Source organism: Porites lutea, chromosome 10 (genome assembly GCF_958299795.1).
Source record: "Porites lutea chromosome 10, jaPorLute2.1, whole genome shotgun sequence".
Classification (NCBI taxonomy): Eukaryota; Metazoa; Cnidaria; class Anthozoa; order Scleractinia; family Poritidae; genus Porites; species Porites lutea.
The window spans coordinates 15,948,042-15,966,138 of record NC_133210.1 but is presented as its reverse complement, the minus strand read 5'-3'; the positions used below and the strand labels follow the sequence as shown (position 1 = coordinate 15,966,138).

General features: G+C 38.9%; 2 protein-coding genes across 2 annotated transcripts in view; one reads left to right on the top strand and one right to left on the bottom strand.

Moving 5' to 3' along the window:
- The window catches only part of LOC140950128 (histone H4 transcription factor-like), a 12,926-nt gene extending 11,560 nt beyond the window's left edge, over positions 1-1,366 (bottom strand). Inside the window, exon 1 of the mRNA XM_073399309.1 lies at positions 796-1,366. Within this exon, the coding sequence (XP_073255410.1) occupies positions 796-1,306 (511 nt within the window). The 5' untranslated portion in view covers positions 1,307-1,366. The remainder of the gene's footprint in view (positions 1-795) is intronic.
- Positions 1,367-1,497: 131 nt separating this feature from the next.
- On the top strand, positions 1,498-17,589 carry LOC140950179 (pseudouridylate synthase PUS7L-like). The gene is made up of 17 exons (XM_073399374.1): positions 1,498-1,602; positions 3,098-3,290; positions 4,865-5,006; positions 5,695-5,792; positions 5,902-5,987; positions 6,583-6,673; positions 7,483-7,655; positions 9,356-9,404; positions 9,968-10,101; positions 11,241-11,384; positions 12,245-12,284; positions 12,614-12,736; positions 13,715-13,785; positions 14,544-14,652; positions 14,942-15,297; positions 15,841-15,888; positions 17,257-17,589. Exons 1-17 carry the CDS (start codon positions 1,535-1,537, stop codon positions 17,576-17,578), a joined length of 2,247 nt encoding a protein of 748 aa, XP_073255475.1. The 5' UTR covers positions 1,498-1,534; the 3' UTR covers positions 17,579-17,589.
- The last annotated feature ends 508 nt before the right edge of the window (positions 17,590-18,097 follow it).

Genomic DNA, 18,097 nt, shown 5'->3' with positions numbered 1-18,097 from the left:
CAGAGTATGGCAAAACTCGATGAGATCTCGTGCGTGCAGAGCCAATTTTAGCCCCTTGCACCGCATCCAATACGATTTTTTATACCATAATACGAGTGCATGCCCATAGAGAGGCTCAGTATTAAAAGGATGCAAGATTTAGGCACATTTCCAGCTGTTTTAGATGACCTAAATTTCAAATTTTCCAGGGGGAGCATGCCCCTGGACCCCTCTAGTATGTTCATGCTTTACCATTCGGTTCACTCAAAAGAAAGGCTACAAACAAGATTACAGACAAATTGCCAGTCCATTCATTTGTATATAACCTCACCATACTGATGAGAAAGCAAAACTGTAAGCAAGGGATGTGGCATGCTACGATTTTAGTGTGTGCAAAAAGCTTTTTCAAAAAAGGCTCGTGCGTGCAATTGCTATACTCTGCATACTGGAGCGTGCGTGAAAATCATCACTTTAGCTTTCTCATGGGTGGTGATTTTCACATGTAGTCATGCATTTTGCTTGCTCTACCATCTCTAAGAAAAATGATGGACTTCTTATAGTCTAGTTTTCATCCTTCCTACAAAAGGCTTTTCCTTGGTACATATAGCTTGTTGGAAGTATCCAAAACTCACAACAAGATCTTTAAATCCCAAATAAATTTGTGGGGTAAACTCATTGGAGGCGAATTTTTCATGGAGTCAAACAAGAATACCATCCTCCTTCTTACGTAGAGAGAAGAGAAAGGAGGCGGCCACGAGAAACACAAAATGGTATTGTCCGTAAAAAATAATTAAGCTTACTCATTCCTTAGCTTACCTTCCCCGGGATTATATTCCCATTGGCACTTTACAGAGAATTTTTTTCTTCCATCTTCACTTACTTCCACTAAATTTTTGTCCACAGCCATAGCATGACTATCTACATGCCGGTAAAACAACGTCGGGCAGTTAAATATAACATTACATTCCTTCCACTCGCACAGAAACGGCTCAGGGTTTTCGGGGATGAGATTACGACTCTGACCGTCCAAAGCGCATGGCGCTAGTTTCATTTCTTGTTGCTTTTTAAAGCCTTCAAGCTTTATTCTTGTGTGAAAAACATGGAAGAAAACATGGCGGATCAGATCGCCAGCATCCATCGGCGAATCCCAGCCACATTCTCGCCAACTGCAAGCGAAGTTATCAGGGATCGAGTCTTCGGAGAAACCTCGATGATATTTTGGGAAAATTTCGATCAAATGGCTTTCAACGTGCTCTCTAAACTCAGGAAAATCAGAAGAAGCAAACTTCTCTTCGCAAGAGCCCCACTCACATTTAAGAAGCTCCATTATGGTCCACAAAAACGAGAAAAAGGTCAAGCTAACCTCTTGACAGGAACGACTAACCACCGCGAAGCTGCTCCACCGCGAAAGACCGCCAATCTATTTGTGAGCCGTTACTGTTTCTGGTCAGTGAATCACTCACGACAAGACAGGGTTTCATATATGAAAGTGAATTATGTACAGCTATGTAACCAAGCGCGTTAGCATCCTCGCGCTCCTGTCAATTAACACAAAATGTCATTTGGTGCTGAATGTTTTCTCTGTTGTGAACTAAATGGATTCAAGGGACAGATCAAGAAAACGTATCCTGAAATTATTAAATATTTAGGGATAATGATAAGAGGGTAGGTAATTTTGCATAGTTTTAATTCACTCGGCTTCGGGCCCCGGGTTAGGGATGGAAAAGGGGCAGATTTTGGCGTCACATAGGGCGGTCAAGTGTCCGCTCAGGTTGGAATGTCAAGGCACAACAGGGGCCACTCAGGCGAGTTTCAAGGCCCAAGCGCAAAGCACAAGACATGCAATGTAAGAGGAGGAAAAAGGGTAAAATAACGCCTGTAGACAGGTTATCGTTTGCTCTCTTCCGCCCATGGATTAGCCTGTGAGCAAGCTCTTCACTCTTGCTTACAGGCTAGGAGGAATTGCTTGCAGTAACGTCTACACAATTTGAATTCCACCTCTAGTGTTGTCTGTGGTTCCACAGGTCTCCTGCAGTCTCCTGACTTTTTCTCCCTGCTGCTAGAGCCCCCACAGAGAGCTTGCTCTTGATTCAAGCAGCAGATGTAAACTACAAGAATGTGCTGTTGCTCTTACTAACGTGACTGAAATGGACTCACTTGGGCATCATCTGAGGTCTCGTAAACAAAAAGTGCCTTAATTGCAATGACCAAAAAAAGGTGAAAATAGGAGCTCACTCAAACATCTAACCCTGTACTAGTTGCAGAATTCAGAGATTATTGCTTTGTTAGTTAAAAGAACTAGAACAAATGCAGTATTTTCTGCTTTGAAAGGTGGGATGAAAGATGTGGTAGAATCAGCATGACCTTGTTGTTTTTAACAGCTTACATCACTCATTAGTCCCCTATCATGCATCATCATCATTTTCCTTTAACCACCAGAATTGACGGAAATTCTTAGAGATTTCTTCCCAAACATCATGGTTCACCATCGCTGTACTCAGATCCCTGGTATCAAGTCCTGAATGTTTAGCAATCACTTCGGGGTGTCAATGTTAGTTCAAATGAATGCAATCTACCCATTGAGTACAGGAGGATGAGAGATGAGATTAATAATATTATATATCATACACCATGGCATGAATCACCCAGCATTCACTAGATGACTAGAAGAGAGAGAACAGTAACCTGTGTTCAAGCATAATTTCTTGTCCCCCCTCATCTTATGTGCTTGCTGCCTAAAACCAGCCTGAGTGCCCCCAATATTGGTAACATCTGCTCTGTAGGGTGACGAATACATGTATTTTAAGAAAACCAATTGAAATCAGAATGTCAAATAAAGTAAGAAAAAGCATTCAATGAGAATTAACATTATTTTTTATCCCATAACTCTTATTTGGTGGTCTTTTTTGAAATGGTAGATCTTTTAAGGTCCAAATAACTTTTGAAACCTGCCCAAAAGGGTCTGCTAACAAGTAACTCTGCCCCTTTTGTATGAGATTCTCTCATCAACCCATTTCCTTGAACTTCTCGTTCTCACCATCCTGGGGTCTCAGTGAATGCAACAAAGCTTTTTGATTGCTATTAATCTTGTGAAACATTCTTAACATAATGCTATTAGATGGCAAGATTTTGTTGTTACTGAAATAGATAGCCAAGGAAATCAGGTCAAGCTGATCTCAGGTGAAATTGTTTCTGCAATGGAAGATGAGCAAGATGATCAGTCTTCCAGGAGTAAAACAAAGGTTAAAAAAGGGAAGAGAGAGAAAGAGCAAGAAGAAAAAAGTTCGGATGACATGCTGTTTTTGAATAAGGTATGACATTATGCATAGTTGTAGTCCTTTTAACTGTGGTTCCCTGCATCCTTGCCCTTCTAGAAACTAACTAAGAGTTCAGCTAACTGATACAGTACTTTACAGCTCGTATACATGTAATGCAAAGTAAAATAACGTTTTATTTATGAACCAATAAGGCTGATTTATGAAGGTACAGCTACCTCTGTAATTTAAAAATAAAGTATAAAGCAGCAAGCTATACTGTATTAGTAAAATCGAGCTAGTGGTCTATTATCAATGCTGCATTCTGATTGGTTGAGCTACTACTAGGCTATATGTTATAGCCCACTAGTAGTGAAAAGCGCAGGTTTTTTGGTGGCAAAAAAGGATTAAAGTCTAGCTTTAACTAGCTAAAATTTTTTTATTCTTGATATTTTTGACCATCTAGTTGGATTTTGCTAAAACAATAATTATTCCTCTCGCCCTCATGACCTCTGAGTCAATAGCCCATTGTTAAGTATACCTTCTAATTCACATGCATTATGCATATGTCACATGCCTGTGGATCAAAAACATCACTCACTGCATACAGGACAATTTCACTTGCATGACTTATAACTCTAAGCAACTTGTTCAGTGACTATTGACATGACAAATTGAATTCAGTTCTAACCAAAATAGCCCATTAAATGGCACTAAATATCACATCTGAGCCCTTAGTAATAAGCCAAGATCTCACGATATCTCACCTCCTTAAACTCACCAAGACATGAGTGATCTCACTGAGATGGTATGAAGATTTGGCCTTTTGCCCTGCTACACATGGCAACCTTCTGAAGATGTCAGAATGTCTTCAGAACTGTTCAAAAGTTGTCAGATTTTTCAGAAATTTGGTTAAATATCAGTGTAAAAGTTAGACACGTTTGAATTAGGAGAAGAAGGCAGGATTGTGCGTGTACAGTAGAAGTATTCCCCACTTCCACACACCCCAACCAAAGGGAATATTAGTTCGTCACCTTGTTACCCCTAACAGTATGTCAGCATGCAGAAGTTGACCATTCAATATACTGGTACACACAGGTAAAAGAACTAGCAGATCCCAACCTTCAGCTAAAAGGTTGGGTCCTACTCATGCAGACCTTGTGTTAAGTTGAGGTATCAGGTCTCAGAAAATTACAACTTTTTGCTCAGCCTTAAGCCTTTTTTTGGTTTAAAAATGATGGGGTCTGTTCTCCTAGGTGAAGATCTGTCACAGAATAGTCAGGCATTGTAAAGCAAAGTGCCAAAGTGAATGCAAAGACATTGTCAGTGGTATCCCTAAACCATTATCCTGGTCTATGGGTATCAAAAAATTATCACATCTCCTCTTAAAGGGGGAGTGGGGGAATACTAGGAACTTGAATAGTGCAAGAATGGTAGCTACAACATGTAAATTGTTGCTCATGAATGGCTTCAGAAGCTATTCCCTACATTGCAACATTAGAACAAGTTTTTTTATTCTGACTGCTTTTACAGCTCTACTGCATGTAACTTTGAGTCTCATTATCAGTGGCTATGCTCAATTCTTTTAAGATTAATAATTATCACTAATGTCTTACATGTAAACATTTCAGATGTTAGACTCATTTGAAGAGTTGAAAGATATGGCTCTGAAGAACTTGGAGAAATGCATAAGCAGTGAAAAAATGAATGAACTCTCAGAGTTTGCTATGTTTGTTGAAACCAATAGAGACAGCGAAAAGAGGATTTCTCTTGGTAAGCTGGTAAACTGGTGGACCCCAGAGGGTTTGTACATATTATAATATTATTCATTATAGTGACATCAGGGAGATGCAAATGAGAGCAACTTGTTATACCCCCCCCCCAAAAAAAAATAATAATAATAAGGAGCCAAACAAGTTCAATGACCCAAAATCTTAGCCAAGAAAAGGCCTTTAACGAATATATATAAACTGCTTTTTAAAAGTGGGGGCATAAGGATTTGTGCAGTAATTTTTATTTCAAAGGCGGGTGTTGCAGTTTTTTGAAATTTTATTTTGCGGTAAGTGGTGAGAAATCTGTTGTTCTGTTATGGTGTTCTGCTTCTATTTGTTTTAAAGTACAGTTTCGCAAGTCTACAAGTCCCTACAAGGTTTCTCGAGTTGCACAACTTCAGGGATATATTTTAATAATTTAAGTGTAGTTTTGCGTTTTTTTCACTCTTTTCTTTGCAGCATTGTGGTTTTTGGACCCCCCTTATCCCCCCTCTTAAAACAAGAGGTACTTGCAGTTTATGTCCCTATGTCAATGAAACTGATACAACATTATTGTTTGACATTGATATTTATTTATAAGTAAAAATGAGAACCCCCTGGGCAAGCTTATTGTTAAAATTAATGTTGATCAGGAATAATTGCTATAAAGTTAGTTCCAGGAATCTCACATAGTTTTCATATCTTTGTAGGCTCTGTACCCTCAAAGGAGCTGCGCACAGGTCTTCACAGGAATATCCGTTTAGCTTTTCCTCATCTTCTTACTGAGACCACAAAATCAGATCAGGAGGTAAATTAAAAGTAAGCTGCCCAAGCTTCTTTGTTCTTGATATCCTTTTCTCCCGAGTAAGGCCCCCTTTTCGTTATCCTTCCAGTTCACTTTGTCCTTCATTTTTCAGGGACAACCTCCTCTAATACTTGTTGGTTATGATAAAGTATATTGGGAATTCAGCAACTTACTTAATGACAGGGATCAAGTAGACAGGTAGTAGTTATTAATTTTGAGCGGACATGTGTATTGATCATTATGCCAAGAATACACATACTGTATAATGATAAAATTATAGAAGGATTTAGCACATTGATATTGTTATATAATACCATGAACCATTAGAATGCCTTTTTTCTGTCATTGTCACTACAGTTTACTCTGATTACCACAAGCATCACTGTTGTCAAAGGCCATCACTATTAAACATCACCGTGTGCTGACATAAGTCTTTATAATTACCTTTTTTGTAGTCATTTAATATGTAAGCATTTTTGTTACAAACACCAGTACCACTACCTTTTTTTCATCATCACGACCATAAAGATCAAAGCTGTGAATGGCTTGCCTATTAACTGTCATTATCATTATTATCGTCATCATCTGATGTCAATCTGTCATCTCCATTGTTATGGCAACCACCATTGTCATCATCATCATTATCATCACACTGTTCATTGCAAGACGGTAGTAATATTATTGTTACTATCCCAAAGTTGCACTTATTATTTTTGTTAGTATTTTACAGTGACTACATGAATTGTTATCAACACCACTAACTTGGTATTTTCTTTTAATTTTGATGATGCAGGTTATTGTGCTTTGCCCACTGGGAAAATAGAAGGGTACCTTCTACACTCAGTATTGATGTCAGCAGTGCAGATAAACAACAACGAACTAAGGTTAGGCATTAATGTAGTATGCTAATACATCTGTTCAATTAATTTTCATGCACAAATCTTCAAAAGGATTGTCCATATTGCGTCTTGGTTGGGAATCAATAATTTATAATAGTTGATTTGAATGTAAGCAGCCTGGCGAAAGTCCTCCAACCAGTGTAATGTGAATTATTCCAGAAAAGCCCTCGGGAGAGTGGATAATAAACAGGAAGGTTGTGAGAAAAAAGGAAATGATCAGCAAGTGTAAAACTAAAAAGGTCTTTGTTGTTGAACAAGTTCTCCCCATCAGTACAATAATAATTTGTATGGATGGAATTATTGGAAAGGTATGGAGAACAGAGTGGACAATAAATAAGTATGCTGATGTAAGGGTCATAAACATTGACCCTCCATAAAAATGTGATTCGATCCCAGTTGTTGCCATTACATCAATTTTCAGACAATACAGTCGACTCCCGGTGACTCGAACCCTCTATAACTCGAACCTCCCATTAACACTAAGTAATTTTCATTTCCATTCAGATCATTTTCTATATAATTTTACCCTCGATGACTCAAACTCCCAATAACTCGAACTTTTTTCTATTTCCCTTGAAGGTTCGAATTATTGGGAGTCGACTATATTATTAAACAATCAGAGGAAAAGGTTATGAGTATTAATAAAATGATTAACAAAGGGAAACTGCTTTGATTGTTTATCAGATTCTCTTAACTAATTCTCTAAAGAAAATCAGATCAATGTGGAGAATTTGTATGTTGACATTGGGTCTTAAAGGGCTAATGAACAGCTGTTGTACTTTGTTTGTTTTCAGATTCATAGGCTTTTAGCAAAGCACTTTGGATCATTTCTTGAAAGTAAGACATTTAATAACCTGGATGATAAAAATATAGCAGGAAATGTTGGCAAGAGTTATATTCAGATAAGGATGAGGGCTAAAGGAACTAAATCCCCATGCCAACAGAAAAGAACACAAGATGACCAAAGGTATTGAAAAATGTAGAAAAATGTGTGTGTGTGTGTGTGTGTGTGTGTAGGTGTGTTAGTTTAGTGATCAACTTGTAGTCACAGTGTACATTTGCAGATCACAATCAGAGTGTTACTTCTACCCAGACTCACACCCAACCATATGGTGCAGTGCTCGACTTTCAGAAAAAAATCTTGGGGCCAACAGGCCCCCATGTTTTCATTTTTGGTCGCCAGAACAAGTATTCCAGTCGCCAAAAATTATATATTATAAGGTATTCAAGCTTAAGGTTCAGGATATGGAATACACATTAAGAAAAACAAACTTAAGGAATCTTAAAAAAAACTTATTTGGGATATTAAAGAACAAAATCTGCAAAATTTGTTTTGCGTCCCATGTATTTGCACGTTCAGAAATGAACATCGGTGAAACTTCATCTGATTTCGCGAGAAGTCTGTTAGACAAACAGCATGAGTTCAACGGTACTTCATTAGAAGTCAATAAAATACGGCACAGCTTTTATTTGGGTCGCCACGCTCAACAGAAATTTGCGTAAAGTTTTTTACAAGAATTGCGAAGTTCGAGTAAGCGCTGCTCGTTCTCCATTAGCTTCGATTAGCTTTAGCTTTTATCAGACTAATCTGCTATCGAGTCCGCAATCGAGGTACATGTTGGGCAAAAAGAAATTGTTTTAAATATCGATGCGCTAAAAGTCATTCCCGGAGAAACACGGGACGATCTGTTGAGAATTGCGATCGATTTGCCCGAAAGTCGATAAGTCTTTCGTCGAATTCATTCATTTCACAATCCTCTTTCAAGTAAACGTAGATTAGAGTGTTGAAAGAAATCGTTAAAGCGTTTAGACAAATCGTTAAAATGTTTAGACAAACCGTTAGAGCGTTTGGGCTAAACGTTAGAGCGTTAGCAAAACCGTTAGTTATCCGTTAGTTTTGTAAAGGATAACAGATTATCATTAGTGTACGTTTATCCAAAGAAGAAAGTCACCTATCTTGGTGGCCAGGTTGGCGACCAGGCGTGAAAATTTAGTCGCCACTGAGTAAAAGCTGGTCGCATTGGCAACCCCACAGGTCGCAACGTCGAGCCCTGTGGTGACAAGCCTGTGAGCAAGCTCTCCGGGGTGCTCTAGCGGTGGGGTGGGAAAAGGAAGAAGAGCTTGCAACCAACCATAACCAACCACGTAGACCTCTGGAGTTTGAATTCATTCCACCTCCAGTTCACCTGTGGTTCCCTGTCGACTGAGCTGTCAGATTTCCACCAATCAGTGTGAAGCAGAAATGAGTGTAAATGTAAGCAAACATTGAAAAACACATGCCAAGGATAATGATGTAATTACTAATGTCATCTAATCAGCATTCACATCGACTTTTTCAATGCAGATATTCAAATTCCAGAGACATAGTTGCAAGCCTACCTTCTTTTTCCTGCCCCACTGCTAGATGGCTCCAAAGAGCTTGCTCACAGTCTAGATGGTGACTTTGATTCAATTTGTAGACTGAAGAGAGTTTTGCAATATTAGGGAAAGGTAGTGCGAAAGTGACCTTTGAGTACATGACAGATTTTGTTCCAACTTGCAGCTCACTAAGGATTAAGCTTTGCTTTCTCTTGTGTTATTAAAAGTGCAGTGTATATTAATGCACCTGACACAGCTTCTTCAGGATCACTCCTGTTCTTCTTCTTCTTTTTATTGTGGTTTGTCCAGACAGATTGATCCTGAATACACTGGATTTGTCCTGTGTAAAAGAAATATGGTGAGTTTATTATTCCAGATTGTGATCATTGGTTGGTATTGATTCTGTTGGTGGAGGTTGCATTATTCATATTCTTGCTTTCATTGTACAACCAAGTGTGGGGCAGATCCAGAAAATTCAGAAGGGGTTGGGGAAGGGGAGGGAGGGGCGGAGTTTGGGGCACATGCCAGTTATATAGATACAATTTTTGTTTTCATTGAGTATTCTTTAAATATAGTGCAAAATTTCACAGAAAAAGGGGTGGCCATGGTTCCTTCAGCCAATCCCTACCTCCACCACTAAAGTGCAGCCTTGGTGTTGATGTGGGTAGGGTTACATGTATTTTCTTACAGGTGGTTGGCCCCTTGTTGAAATTTTAAACCATTTTTAAACCAACTACATGTACATACTTGTAAAAAGTTAACTATATGACCATGCAGTACATCTGGCATTAAGTTTGCACCAAAATACAAAATAATTATCTATGTGTACAATACAGTGATTATAACTATAATTTGAATTTTATTATTATTTCCACCAATGTCCTTTCTACATTTCACTCTGTTTTCTTGTTAACCGTCCAGGAGACCCTGGAAGCTATTCAGCGTTTGTCAGTATGTTTGAACATTCAACCATCAGCTTTCAGTTATGCTGGTATTAAGGACAAGAAAGCAATTACTACACAGTACATGGTGGTCAGAGATGTCACCCCTGAACAGTAAGTACTAAAAGTTATTGCTTCCTTGAGAGACTCCACCTGAACCTGTTTTTACAGAGTTCAATTTAGAAATTAGTCAAAGTGGGTCATATGCCCCACACAGCATTTTAAATTGGGTGATTTCAAAAATGGTCTGTCTGGAATGCCTGACACAAAAACTACTCATAATCAGGACAAAGTCTGAAATGACAGTCCTGTCATGTGCTCGTTTCAGGCTAGAATACAAAGTAAAACAAAGCAAAAATGGTAAATTTCCTTCCCACTGCAAGCTAGCCCAATTTATTTTGAAACGCAAATTCCCTTCGTACATAAGCCCCTCCAAAACTAAGCCCCTCAGAAAGGGCCTTTGAAAAATATAAGCCCCGGGGTTTATTTTCGGAATTTTACGGTATTCCACGTCAATGACACAGAAACATGGCCCAGATTGAACACTGTTTTTATATTTCAATATAATTTGCTGACATTGTATAACACCCTATGATAATATTATTAGTTTTCAGATAATAATTTAGTATTATAGGATAGACTGTGAACTGTCCCTTTACTATTTATGCTGAAAAATGTTAAATCATCAGCAATAATATTAAATAAATATACATTTCATAATATTTATTAACTAGGATGATACTATGGCAAGGGCAATCTGGGGGCTGGACAAAACATCTCTAGGGATTTTAATCCTTTATTGTTCTACAATGGAACCTCAATAGGGACTGGCAAAATTTGTTCACTATTACAAGGTTTCATTAGATCAATGTACTTTCACATTTCCTATCATGGGGGTAAACAAAATCGTTCATTATACTGAGGACTTTGCTATATAGAGGTTTGTTATATCAAGGTTCTTTTACGTACATTTTACTATTACTGGATAAAGAAAATTGTTCATTATACTGAGGACTTTGCTATATAGCGGTTTGTTGTATCAAGGTTCCACTGTATATGCCATTGGAGTATTTTGTTTTTCTTGAAAATTTTTTAGGAGGCCAGTGCCTCCACTATAAACAAGAAATTTACCTTAACTTTTTACCATTGAGTAAGCATAGTCGTTTCCACTTATACTGAGTCGTGAGGTAAGACAGGGATATGACGTCGCCATAGGAGTGAGGTTGGCCTTACTTCCTTAAATATTTTTACAGGATGCGTGCTGTTGAAGGCCACCCCTCCCTAGAAGGGATAGAATTTGGCACCTACAGGAGAGGTGTGAGGACACCTCTCAGGATGGGTGCACTAAGTGGGAATCATTTTCAAGTTGTCATCAGAAATATGGAATGTAAAGCAAGGTGGGAAAGTTAATATTACTCTACAATGTGAACTTATGAAAACAATATTTTACTAATGCTTATGTTCTACTTCCTTGATTATTTATTTGTTTTATTTGTTTATTTTTATGTTTAAACTTAACCCATTCGCTCCTGGAGATTTTGCCAAAAAACGCGTTTTGAAGCTAGTCGAGTGGTTTTCTGGTCACTGTCGTGCTATAAAGAGCTAAAACTTACCACAAACCGGTTTACAGGTCGTACACTTCGCGGCCTTCTGGTCCAGATGCAAAATATCAGTTTGCGAAGTTCGGGCATGCGCAGAAAGCAAAATTTCGAGATAGTTTTTGGGTTTAAAAGTGACACAGCAGTCTTGACTTTTACTTTTCGCTTTCTCTCCTCCCTTCTTTTTTCGCTTTTCTTGCCTCATTTTTTTTTTTCTCTTGCTGGGCATTTAGTAGGCTTCAATTTGGTGTGAAGAGTTTTTAGGAAAGCTTTTAGGATCTTAGGATTAGGTGAAAGGAAAGGTAGGTGGGTAATGGAACAAGATTTTCAGGTCAATGTCACGTTGTTTTTTGCTTCTTTCTCCGGTGTCCTTGACTGAATTGTGCTCATTCTGGTATGGTTTGAAAGATCTCTTCACTCTGCACAAGTCAGCGAAGAAAGTTGTCCTTGACCGTTAAAACTGATGACGTCACAAAGGGTAGAAAGGACCTGGATCGGCACGGGCGGTTACGGGCGGTTCAGGGGCGAATGCGTTAATTATGTATTTTCAGTTTTGGGACTTTGATCATTCTTTGGATTTTGTCTTACTTTATTGGTTTCTTAAGTACCTTTTAGGAGCAATAAAAACAATATTATTATTTTTCTTTATATTATTGCAGCCATGAAGATAACCTTGAAAAATGCAAGAAAAACATTAAGGTTTGTGACAGTAAAGAAGCATTTTTTCAGTTTTAGGGCAGTTTTTTTTGTTTTTTTTTTCATTATTTTATTTATTTATCTATTTATTTTTATTTTTGCAGTCAGTGGGGTGTTAATGATTATTTTCACTTTTTCTACTTCTATCCTAAAATAGTGTGTATGTTGCAGGTAAATAGTTTTTCGGGTTAAATCAGAATTTCCTTTGCCTCAAATTAATGATTATGGCTAGCAAAATAATGGAAATTCTAAATCAAACTAGGTTGAGTAAACGTGAACACGGATTCTACCTACATCATGAACATTGCAGGTTTTCTTCTTATTTTTTGCAGAATGCAATGTCTTCTTTGTCCCATTTTGGATTCTTAAACTATTTTGGACCTCAAAGGTTTGGTTTGGATGACAAAGAGGTGAATGCTTGTGACATTGGACTGGCCATGCTTCAGGGAGATATGGTAGGCTGTTGTATTGAAAATAGACAGGTTCGTGCCCTGAGGGCTCAAGAAGCTTCCAGAATCCTCCTTTCCCTTTTTGTACAAATTATGGCAATTTTAAAGAGCTTTAGATTTGACGACGAGAACGAGTACGTGTACGGGATTTAACTTAAAGTTTTTGCGCGTGTTCTAAAAAAAATCGTTTATTTATACTGAAGGAGGTTAAGCCCTCTCCCGATAGCAAATTGATAACACTTCTTACATTTGATAACTTGTTCCCGCCACTAAGACATTCTCGCTAAAACTCGTAGTAGAATGACGATTTCCCGCCAAAATGACGCTTGTTCACGCGTGAGCAATACTCAGTATTGAGAAAATCTCGTACTCGTAGTCGTCCTCGTCTCAGAATCTAAAGCTTCTGTACATGTCAAATATGTATGACAATGCTGTTGTGGATAGTTATAAGATTATTTAACAAGACCCCATTTTTTAACCACCAATAAATGAGCCGGCAATATACCTACGTCACTACGGTGCCCTCCTTTTTCAGGCATTTTCAACCCCCCTTGCGAAAAGGCTAGTCTGGGTACACCCCTTAAAGAATCTATTAAGGGCGGGGAAGGGGTGGGAAGCATGGTGACGTCATCCACGTAGGACAAGAACCGGAAGTAGAAATAAGTACATATTTGTAAAAGAGCGATAATGTTCGGTTGGATCGAATCCACAAGTCAAAAATACCACGTCATTTTTCCGCAATTTCACCTGAACCAAACCGTTCCCTACTTTTTGACCAAACTTTACGGAATTTTTTGCATGATGTAAAGCAGCCAATGATAGCTTTTCCTCTCTTGAAAGCAACCTTATAATCTGGTGTGACAATAATGCCCAGTTAGGGGCAGTTTATCCTTCTTTCTTTATGGCACGCCTCTGTTATGGGTGTCGTTACCTTATGTGCCAACCAAACCTAATGAGTGAATCAGATATTTTGTCATCATGCAGATCAAGGCGGTCAAGTTGCTTTTGACTCCATCGGATCATAGTCCGGACCATCCTGTTAATATTGCTAAAAGGTACGTTGTAATTCGGTCCTTTGTTGGGCTCTAAGTTTTTCAGTGTTTTCGGACAGAATTTTTTTACGTGCGTGCGACAGATTACCCTACCGTTTCTGTTATTTTCGAATGCGTTACTGGAAGCAGTAACTCTTTGAACGCTGTGTGCGAGGCAATTAAAACTAACAGCTATCCTTTGAACTGGCGATGAATATTCAAGAATAAATCTGAAAAAAAAAATTGATATCACGGCGGGGTATTCTGCAGTGTTGGTTATCGGTTAGCTGCGTCGCAGACACTCTGGGTCGGTTATTTAAACAAATTCAAATTTAGGTAGCCTGTGTACAGCCCCCTCACTCTCCCCTCCCCTGATTTTTCTTGAGGGAAGGGGCAGTCTGTACACAGGCTAAATTTAGGCGGCGGTTTAGCAAATCTTTGGACCTCCAGATATCTTCCTAAGTGGGTTATTTTAAGAATGAAATAAGTGCTTTTCCAGTCTACTCCTGCTTTCCTGAAACTTTTCACGATGAATGGTGTTAAGATAAAAGCGTTAGGCAAACTGAAAATGGCCCAGAACGCGCTTTTGTAAAACACGGGCTGAACTGCGTTGAAACAACTGGCCCTCTTGAGTCTAAACTATGCGTGGGCCGGCTGCATCTCAGGCTAGTTGTTGTTCTCTTCTTTCATGCAATATCCTTCTCCGTCTCTCATTCTTCCTCTTTCTTCATTTTCCTGCTCTCCATATTTGTTCATTCATTCGGTTTTGTTTTTCGTCGCAGATATTACTGTGAGGCGGGTGACGTGCAAGGTACTCTGGGTAAAATGCCTGGTTACAAAGTCCGCGAAACATTAGTCCTCAAAGCTCTGCACAGACATGGCACTGACATGGTGTGTATGGAAGAGGAAACACTATTTTGAGTCTTGTAACTCTGTATTTCTCCCTAATCAAAATCAAAAAGGGTGCCTTTTTTTTGTAAGAAATGGTATATAAAAGGGTAAGGGATTGGACCTCAGGGTGAAGCTGCTCCGTATAAAACTTTGTTAAGTAGCCCCCCGGGCTTAGCCGCTGCCGTTAGGAATTTCGTTCAAAGGTACTTACTTTTGTACCATTATACATAGTTTCTTTCGCTTTAAAAATCGAGGAACATGACGAGGGATCTTTTGTTCTTTCCACTAGGATGGCTGTCGGAAGGCGTTGTTGAACATTCCATATCCTATGCGATTATTGTACGTTCATAGCTATTGCAGTCTCATCTGGAATTACATGGCCTCCTACAGAATACAACGGTATGGACGGTCAGCGGTGGTCGAAGGAGATTTAGTCGTAGATAAGGCAGCAACTGCGCATGGACTTGATGGGCAAACCGCTGACGGCAGCCATGATTGTACTTTGGCAGTTGACAGTGGTGCTTTGACCCGGGATCACGTGAAATGTATAGCGAATCACGAACAAGAAGTATATCGCTTAAGAGACATTGTTCTTCCTCTTCCAGGATATAGTGTTCAGTATCCTGCAAATGACGTAGGTGAAACGTAAGTTTTCTCGCCTGTCTTCCCGGCACCCTGGGAATTCCATGTGTTATATATCCTAGTGTTCCCAGAGAAAGACGCAAATAATTTTCAAAGGAATTTTTACTGATTAAGATATACGTTTCTTTCGTTCGCGCCCACACTTTAAAAATACTTTATTGTCAGAGCTGCATTTTTTTTCAGCGCACTTTATATGTGTAAATAAGGTTTGCGAGTTTAAAGTTTCAATTTCGCGTAGCGTGTTGTAGTATTACCACACCGGAAAAATAAAGCATTGCGAAAATTTAAAGGAAAGATGAGTTGTGGGGTTTGGTTGCTGGCAATGTACTGGTTTTTGGACATCGTTCATTTTGAATTTTTTATTTATTTATTTATCTATTTTTTTTAATTGTCTTATTGTTTTTATTGTTTTTATTATTATCTCTTTTTTTTCACATTTGTTTCCTTAAAAAAGCCCTTTGCCATGCGTGTTTTATTGAACTTTTAACCATGAGGACATTTGGTGAAAGCTACCATAGAGACTATTTGTTTCCTTATTGATTTTAGTTACAAGAAAAGGCTGGAATCGGATGAATTAACCACAAAAAATTTCAGGTTAGTTTCCTCGCCTAACTTAAACGCCATATTGATTATATAACAAGCTGTATATATAAATAGGTGGAATTTGGGTGAGTTGTAGTCCTATTTTTTGGATACAGGGGCTGACGGTTTGAAAACCTACCTGTTCGGAAGTGAGTGGTGTATCAGCACTAAGTGGTATTAAACTGTGGTTGTTAACTTGAATGATTGTTTGATTGATCGATTGATTGATTGATTGATTGATTGATTGATTGATCAATCGATTGATTGATTGATTGTTTGATTGATTGATCGATTGATTGATCGATTGATTGATTGATCGATTGATTGATTGCTTGATTGATTGATTGATTGATTGATTGATCGATCGATCGATTGATTGGTTGGTTGATTGATTGATTGATCGATCGATTGACTGATTGATTGATTGATTGATTGATTGATCGATTGATTGATTGATTGATTGATTGATTGATGGATTGATTGATTGATTTCTTTGGTCGTGTGTCAGTTAAGCCGTGACTTTTGATCCATTTTGATCTTTGCCGCTGTGTTTTTAGTCAATTTTGTCGGTTTACTTATATTCGCCAATTTTAAACATGGCCATTGTAGGCGCGTTAGAGTCCTGTTTACCCCTATGAGAGATCGACCACAGTATCGAGGTTACGTCCTCTACTCCTTTCGTATAACGTCCTCTTCCAATTGAAAGGACACGATGAAGGAGATAAGGCCAAGCTTTAACGTCACCTTCCAATAACGCGATCATCTGAACTGAGACAAGGGTTGTTTACCATTTACATGGACAAACCGGACGGTTCACGGTTTGAGCAGATGGTAATTCAATATTCACCATTTGTACAGATCAGTTCCATTAACCGAAAAACGGCCGCGAAAGTCTGAAACTGGTTTTAAAGAAGGGCTTTGAAGAAATGGAACACGAGTTTCCGTTTGGAACATTCCGACCGAAAAATAAGGAGTACCTTTCTAGACGTTCCGTTGCTCCCCGAAATTTTCCTCTAAAACGACCCGATAAGTCGTGTTCCATTTACTTTCCAATCGGATTTTCCGGAAGCTTTTTGTAAATAGTAAACATCCAAGATGTTAGATCACAGCCAGCATGATCTATTCTTGCCAGTTTTTTAAAGATCCTGGTTGTTGGTCCTGCCGGGGTCAGTTTGAGCTCGGCAGACCGACGCTCTCTGAACGGAGTTAACCAGGAGGCGGTAAGCTCAGTCAGTCTAATATTTGTTATGCTTGTGCTCCCCAAGATGAAATCGAAAGGTAGCTGATGGCTGGAGGCATTAGTCTGAGTAGAACGTTTAAATTTTAGCATATGCTCAAGACAGAAAATACAATTATTTTTATTGCTTTCTTATCTTATAGACTGCGGAGCCTTGGCATGAACGTGCCTGGTGCCTACAGAAAACTTGTAGCGTTCCCGAGAGACTTGTCTTGGACGTTCATAAACAAAACCAGCGTGGAAACTGGAGCGTCCGTCAACAAGTGTACATCGCCAACAAGCTCGAATTTTGATGGCGAAGACGTGAAAAGACCGAGGCTCATTACAGATGATTATTGTAGAAAGGGAGACAGAGAAGAAGACCTTTCCATTTCTGGTAACTGCTGTAATGATGTTAAAATTTCGTTTTTCCTGGAGCCATCGTGTTATGCTACGTCATGTCTCAGAGAACTTATGAAGAATTAAAGTGTTCAAATTAATAATTTTTTTTTATTATCGTTATTAGGATGATTTTCTTCTCAGGTGGAGTAAATTTTTCCTTCATTTAAACCGCCATGAAAGCGGCATAGATCCTAACGTAAGAGCCAATAGAGACCTTTAGATGCGAGGACGAGAACGGCTACGAGTGCGAGATTTGACTGAAAGTTTTTGCGCGTATTTTCAAAAACAGACTCTCCGGAAAGCTTCATTGTACTTTTGATTCACCCGAAAAGTTAGCACTGTTATCTTGACATAACATTCCCGCTAAACTTCGTAGTAGAATGAAGACGACTATCAAGTTTTCCCGCGAAAATGACGCTGGTTCACGTGCACGCACTGCAGTAGTGGTGTGAAAATCTCGTACTCGTAGCCCTCCTTGTCTTAGAATGTAAAGGTTCCTAATGCCTGAAGTTCTTCCTCGTCATCACGGCAGTCTTGCGTCTGACATCAGTTCCTTGCATTGCAACTGCGTCTCTGCCCTCAAATGGCGTGTATTTCGTACGT

Excerpts from the sequence above, each read along its gene's own strand:
- LOC140950179 (XM_073399374.1), top strand. The coding sequence starts at position 1,535 with ATGTCATTTGGTGCTGAATGTTTTCTCTGTTGTGAACTAAATGGATTC. Across the intron at positions 9,405-9,967 it reads TCCTGTGTAAAAGAAATATG|GAGACCCTGGAAGCTATTCA; the intron begins GTGAGTTTATTA and ends TTAACCGTCCAG. Across the intron at positions 14,653-14,941 it reads ACAGACATGGCACTGACATG|GATGGCTGTCGGAAGGCGTT; the intron begins GTGTGTATGGAA and ends TCTTTCCACTAG.